Source organism: Salvelinus namaycush, chromosome 32 (genome assembly GCF_016432855.1).
Source record: "Salvelinus namaycush isolate Seneca chromosome 32, SaNama_1.0, whole genome shotgun sequence".
Lineage (NCBI taxonomy): Eukaryota > Metazoa > Chordata > Actinopteri > Salmoniformes > Salmonidae > Salvelinus > Salvelinus namaycush.
Window position 1 is genome coordinate 12,577,154 of NC_052338.1, and position 7,271 is coordinate 12,584,424.

General features: G+C 43.8%; 1 protein-coding gene across 1 annotated transcript in view; it reads left to right on the plus strand.

Moving 5' to 3' along the window:
• LOC120026837 (A-kinase anchor protein 9-like) overlaps window positions 1-3,842 on the plus strand; it is a 44,420-nt gene extending 40,578 nt beyond the window's left edge. The window contains exons 14-15 of the mRNA XM_038971547.1: window positions 3,293-3,404; window positions 3,601-3,842. Of these exons, the coding sequence (XP_038827475.1) occupies window positions 3,293-3,404; window positions 3,601-3,842 (354 nt within the window). The remainder of the gene's footprint in view (window positions 1-3,292; window positions 3,405-3,600) is intronic.
• The last annotated feature ends 3,429 nt before the right edge of the window (window positions 3,843-7,271 follow it).

Below are 7,271 nucleotides of genomic sequence, written 5' to 3' on the forward strand. Positions count from 1 at the left end.
CCACTCCACAAATTTCTTGTAAACAACCTATATAGTTTTGGCAAGTCGGTTAGGACGTCTACTTTGTGCATGACACAAGTAATTTTTCCAACAATTATTTACAGACAGATTATTTCACTTATAATTCACTGTATCACAATTCCAGTGGGTCAGAAGTTTACATACACTAAATTGACAGTGCCTTTAAACAGCTTGGAAAATTCCAGAAAATTGTGTCATGGCTTTAGAAGCTTCTGATAGGATAATTGACATCATTTGAGTCAATTGGAGGTGTACCTGTGGATGTATTTCAAGGCCTAACTTCAAACTCAGTGGCTCTTTGCTTGACATCATTGGAAAATCAAAAGAAATCAACCAAGACCTTAGGGGGAAAAAATTGTAGACCTCCACAAGTCTGGTTCATCCTTGGGAGCAATTGCCAAACGCCTGAAGGTACCACGTTCATCTGTACAAACAATAGCACGCAGTATAAACACCATGGGACCACACAGCCGTCATACCGCCCAGGAAGGAGACGCGTTCTGTTTCCTAGAGATGAACGTACTTTGGTGCGAAAAGTGCAAATCAATCCCAGAACAGCAAAGGACCTTGTGAAGATGCTGGAGGAAACGGGTACAAAAGTATCTATAACCACAGTAAAACAAGTCCTCTATCGTCATAACCTGAAAGGCCGCTCAGCAAGGAAGAAGCCACTGCTCCAAAACCGCCATTAAAAAAGCCAGACTACGGTTTACAACTGCACATGGCGACAAAGATCGTACCTTTTGGAGAAATTTCCTCTGGTCTTATGAAACAAAAATATAACTTTTTGGCCATAATGACCGTTGTAATGTTTGGAGGAAAAAGGGGGAGGCTTGCAAGCCGAAGAACACCATCCCAACCGTGAAGCACGGGGGTGGCAGCATCATGTTGTGGGGTGCTTCGCATGCACGAAGTCAGCGTGCATGCGCCTGGCCGCCACAAGGAGTCGCTAGTGCGCGATGGGACAAGGACAACCCAGCCGGCCAAATCCTCCCATAACCTGGATGATGCTGGGCCAATTGTGCGCCGCCTCATGTGTCTCCCAGTTGCGGCCGTCTGTGACACAGCCTGGGATCGAACCCGAATCTGACTGCTGTGCCATCCGGGAGGCCCCATTTTGTAAAAAAAAAAGTAAAACATTTGAATTCAAATAAAACACTAATGTATCTTGATTAGATAAGTATTCAATACATGTTAGAATCATCTTTGATAGCGATTACAGCTGTGAGTCTTTCTGGGTAAGCCCCGAAGAGCTTTCCAAACCAGGATTGTGCAACATTTGCCCATTATTTTCATAGTTCTTCAAGATCTGTCAAATTGGTTGTTGATCATTGTTGACAACGATTTTCAGCTCTTGCCATAGCTTTTGAAATAGATTTAAGTCAAAACTGTTACTAGGCCGCTATGGGTAAAATTCACTGTCTTTTTGGTAAGCAACTCCACTGTAGATATGGCCTTGTGTCCTGCTGAAAGGGGAATTCATATCCCAGTGTCTGGTGGAAAGCAGACTGAACCAGGTTTTCCTCTAGGATTTTGCCTGTGCATTTCTTTTGTTTTATCCAGAAAAACTCCTCAGTCCTTAACTATTAAAGCATACCCATAACATAATTCAGCCACCACTATGCTTGAAAATATGGAGAGAGGTATTCAGTCATGTGTTGTATTGGATTTGCCCCAAATATAACACTTGTATTCAGGACAAAAAGTTCATTGCATTTCCATTTTTTTTTTTTTTGCAGTATTACTGTATGTTTTGGAATATTTTTATTCTGTACAGGCTTCCTTCTTTTCACTCTGTCATTTAGGTTAGTATTGTGGAGTAACTACACTGAACAAAAATATAAACGAAACATGCAACAATTTCAAAGATTTTACTGAGTTAAAGTTCATATAAGGAAATCTGTCAATTGAAATAAATAAATGTGGCCTTAATCTATGGATTTCACATGATTGGGAATACAGATATGCATCTGTTGGTCACAGATACCAGAAAACCTGTCAGTATCTGGTGTGACCACCATATGCTTCATATCCTTTGCGTAGAGTTGATCAGGTTGTTGATTGTGGCCTGTGGGATGTTGTCCAACTCCTCTTCAATGGCTGTGTGAAGTTGCTGGGTATTGGCAGGAACTGTGGTCCTGCTGTGGTCCACGTTGATACAGAGCATCCCAAACATGCTCAATGGGTGACATGTCTGCGTATACAGGCCATGGAAGAACTGGGACATTTTCAGATTCCAGGAATTGTGTACAGATCATTTTGTGCAACGTACAGTTGCATCAGCTGTCTTGGTGGCTGGTCTGCAGACGATCTCGTAGGTAAAGAAGCTGGGTGTGGAGTCCCTGGGCTGGCGGGGTTACACGTGGTCTGCGGTTGTGAGGCCGCTTGGATGTACTGCCAAATTCTCTAAAACAATGTTGGAGGTGGCTTGTGGTAGAGAAATTAACATTAAATTATCTGGCAACAGCTCCGGTGGACATTACAGTAGTCAGCATGCCAATTGCACACTCTGTCAACTTGAGACATCTGTGGCATTGTGTTGTGACAAAACTGCACATTTTAGTGGCATTTTATTGTCCCCATCACAAGGTGCACCTGTGTAATGATCATGCTGTTCAATCAGCTTCTTCATATGCCACATCTGTCAGGTGAATGGATTATCTTGGCAAAGGAGAAATGCTCACTATCAGAGATGTAAACAAATTTGTGCGAAATATGTTTTTTGTGTTTATTGAACATTTTCTGGGATTTTATTTCAGCTCATGAAACATGGGACCAATACTTCACATGTTTATTTTTTGTTTATTGTACAATGTTGATCTAATTTTTCTCCTATCACAGCCATTAAACTCCTGCCGTAAACTCCACCTGTAGGTTTGTAGTGACTGGGTGTATTGATACACCATCCAAAGTGTAATTAATAACTTGCATGTTCAATGTTTTTATTTTGTTTATTTTTTACCTCCAATAGTGCCCTTTGCCAGGCATTAGAAAACCTCCCTGATCTTTGCAGGTGAATCTGTGTTTTAAATTCACTGCTTGATTCAGGGACCTTACAGATAATTGTATGTGTGGGGTACATTCACATTCTAAAAACATAATTCCACTTTGACATTACGGGGTATTGTGTGTAGGCCAGTGACAATTTCAATTATGATTTTTTGGGAGGGGAAAAGTCAAGGGGTGTGAATACTTCCTGAAGGCACTCTAGCTAATTGACTTTAATGATAACGCCAACGAACTCTGCTGTCAAACTACTTGTTATTCTTAGATTGAGGTGATACAGCTGGGGTACAATGATCTGAAGCGCAGCAGTCAGGAGGAGATCGCCAGCCTGCGCAAGATTATCGACAGCTCTATTACTTCCACACACGGCCTCGATGGTAAATCTTGATCTACATTGTATGTCTAAACCAAAATCACCCCAAAATGGTGCCGAATTATGTGGTGCCCATATTCTATACCATCTGCATTTGGAATGTCTGCAAGCCTCAATACCAAAATGAATGGGAAAGATAGAGGCCATCTGCTTCCGTCTACATAGTGTTAGCATTAGCATGGCTATCTCTCTCTACCCAGATCAGAGGGAGCTGACCACTGCCTCGCCCTCCTCCCACACTGCTGAGGACGTCCAGAAGTTGAGGGCCGACGTCCAGCAGCAGCGGGCCCAGCTGGAGGAATGCCACAGACTGGAGGTGGAGCACCTTAGGGCCTACTACCAGCAGCAGGCCAAAGAGACAGAGGAGCGCTACTCTACCGAACTCCTAGTGCTACAGCAGCACCTTGATGAGGTCACAGGCACTGAGGCCCAGTTCAGGTAATTCAGGTAGTTCAGGTAATGGTGATGATAACTATGATTTAGAAATAGCTATACATAAATCACATGCATGAACTTCTCAGTGTTTATACTAGGCACTACTTCTGTCAAACTAACGGAATCAGTCATTTTCAATCGATGGTGGATGCATGCAGTCATAAACAGCGATGTGCTTCAAGCATTGCGAAGAGCTGCTGGCAAATGCAGGAAAGTGCTGTTTGAATGAATGCTTATGAGCCTGCTGCTGCTTACCACCGCTCAGACTGCTCTATCAAATATCAAATCATAGACTTAATTATAACATAATAAACACACAGAAATACGAGCGTTAGGTATGGTCATATCCGGAAACTATCATTTTCGAAAACAAAACGTTTATTCTTTCAGTGAAATACAGAACCATTCCGTATTTTATCTAACACGGGTGGCAACCCTAAGTCTAAATATTGCTGCTACGTTGCACAACCTTCAATGTTATGTCATAATTATGTAAAATTCTGGCAAATGAATTACGGCCTTTGTTAGGAAGAAATGGTCTTCACACAGTCCGCAACGAGCCAGGCGGCCCAAACTTCTGCATATCCCCTGACTCTGCTTGCACTGAACGCAAGAGAAGCGACACAATTTCCCTAGTTAATATTGCCTGCTAACATGCATTTCTTTTAACTAAATATGCAGGTTTAAAAAAAAAAATGTACTTGTGTATTGATTTTAAGAAAGGCATTGATGTTTATGGTTAGGTTCATTGGTGCAACGATTGTGCTTTTTTCGCAAAGGCGCTTTCGTTAAAACATCAACCGTTTGGCGAAGTAGGCTGTGATTCGATGATAAATTAACAGGCACCGCATTGATTATATGCAACGCAGGACAAGCTAGTTAAACTAGTAATGTCATTAACTATGTGTAGTTAACTAGTGATTATGTTAAGATTGATTGTTTTTTTACAAGTTAAGTTTAATGCTAGCCTGCAACTTACCTTGGCTCCTTGCTGCACTTGCGTAACAGGTGGTCAGCCTGCCACGCAGTCTCCTTGTAGATTGCAATGTAATCGGCGTCTAAAAATGTGATTACCGATAGTTATGAAAACTTGAAATCGGTCGACCTCTAGTCCAAACGCCAACAGGTAAGTCCAAACAGTCCAGGTCATATACGGTATAAACCAGCTAATATATATTGTTACTTTCTCTTTCTCTATGGTTCACAGATCCCCCAGCCCCTTCCTCTCTCTCTTCAGGGGATTGTAGTTTTTGGCGGTCAGCGATTTGTAGTTCTTTTCGGGATGGCCATTTTAGTGCGAGGGCAGAGCCCGTTTATTAGTTCTGCCCTCACATATCTGCCATTTATCACTCGGCCCCCTTCTTTGCCACAAGTACCAGTCCAAAGTTTGGACACACCTACTCATTCAAGGATTTTTCTTAATTTTTACTATTTTAGAGTAATAGTGAAGACATCAAAACTATGAAACAATCAAACAAGTGTTAAACAAATCAAAATATATTTTATATTTGAGATTCTTCGAAGTAGCCACCCTTTGCCTTGATGACAGCTTTGCACACTCTTGGCATTCTCTCAACCATCTTCATGAGGAAAGCTTTTCCAACAGTTTCCAAGAGTTCACACATATGCTGAGCACCCCCTAGGTCGGGCTACCGCAGCAAAATAGGCGTGCATGCGTGACAACCCATCCACATTTCCCATTTCCTTCCCTGCTCTTTGTTTTAAGTGAAATGGTTGGAGACTCAAAAACCACCACATCACTCGACCGTTCTTCTCTTTAGCCCTATGCATCCAGGTGAGTGGGGCATGGTCACTGAGTAGAGTGAAGTGGCGCGTTAGCAGGTAGTATTTCAGGCTTTCTAGAGCCCACTTTACTGCCACAGTCTCTTTCTCAGTACTGAGTAGTTGGCCGCCCGTGGTTCCAACTTTCCCACCCCATCTACCTCTTGGGAGAGCATGGCTCCCAAGCCAACCTCTGACGTATCCGTCTGAACAATGAACTCGCGCTCAAAGTCTGGTACCACCAGCACTGGATTACAGCAGGGAGCCTCCTGTAATGTTCTAAATGATTTAGTTGCCTTTTCATTCCATTTTAGCATGTTTGGCCCTCTGACACTCGTCATGTCGGTGAGTGGGGTGGCCACTATGGCATAATTTGGGATGACCTTCCGGAAGTAACCGGTCAACCCTAGGAAGGGTCCTGGTTTTGGCCATCTTCTAATTGCCTCGACCTTAAGTTTGGGTTTGATGAACCCTCTTCCCAGATACTCGGTTTCCTCTAACCCCACAACACTTGGCAGGGTTTGCCGTGAGCCCTGCTTTCCTAAGGGCGTCTAGCACTGCCTGTACCCTGGGTAAGTGGGATTCCCAATCTGGGCTGTATATCCGTCATGTCATTTAAATAGGCTGCGGCGTAAGCTCTGTGCGGATTTAGGACCTGGTCCGTTGAAAGTTGGCTGGGGCCCTGTGTAAGCCGAATGGCATGACTGTGTATTGATACAAACCATCAGAGGTTGCAAAGGCTGTCTTTCTTTGGCTCTGGGAGGCAGATGAATTTGGTAGTAACCTTCGGCTAGGTGCAGGGTCGTAATGTACTGAACTTGACCAATTTTCTCCAACAGTTCATCTACTCGGGGCATGGGGTAGGCATCAAACTTGGAGATTTCATTTACCTTCCGAAAATCATTACAAAACTGCAAAGACCCATCGGGCTTGGAGATCATCACAATTGGGCTAGACCACTCACTATGTGACTCTTCGACTACTCCATCTGCCAACATTTTCTATCTCTGCTCTAATCGCGGCTCGTCGATCCTCGGGTACCCAATATGGCCTCATGCTCACTTTTTTCCCTGGTAGGGAAACAATATCATGAGCCGTAACCTCAATTCGGCCTGGTGTCCCTGAAAACACATCTGTTTTTCTGGATCAGAGTCTTTACTTCCTGTACTTGTGCTGGGGACAGAGTATGTGAAACACACACAGTGGCTGCCTCCTGAGTGGGTGTGGGGTACGTGACAATTGGTGTTTCTCTCTGCATGCTTTTAACAGGTTTATGTGATAGATCTGTTCCCGGGGGCCGACGACCTGGCTGTCAGATCCAATAATGAACTAATCCTATTCTCTCCAGCACGTCATATGGTCCTTTCTATGTGGCTAGTAGTTTACACTCTACCGTGGGGACCAGCACTAACACCTTATATCCCGGTTGAAATTCCCGCAGGGTAGCCTGCCGGTTATAAGTGTGCCGCTGGTGCTCTTGTGCTTGCCTCATGTGCACCCACATGATGGGCGTGACTGTGGCTATCCTGTCTGGCATTGCCGCGACGTGCTCTATAACACTAGTATAAAGGGTTGGTTGGGGCTCCCAGGTTTCCCAGGCGATGTCTAAGATTCCCTGGGGATGCCTCCCATATACCAGCTCAAAGGGTGAAAA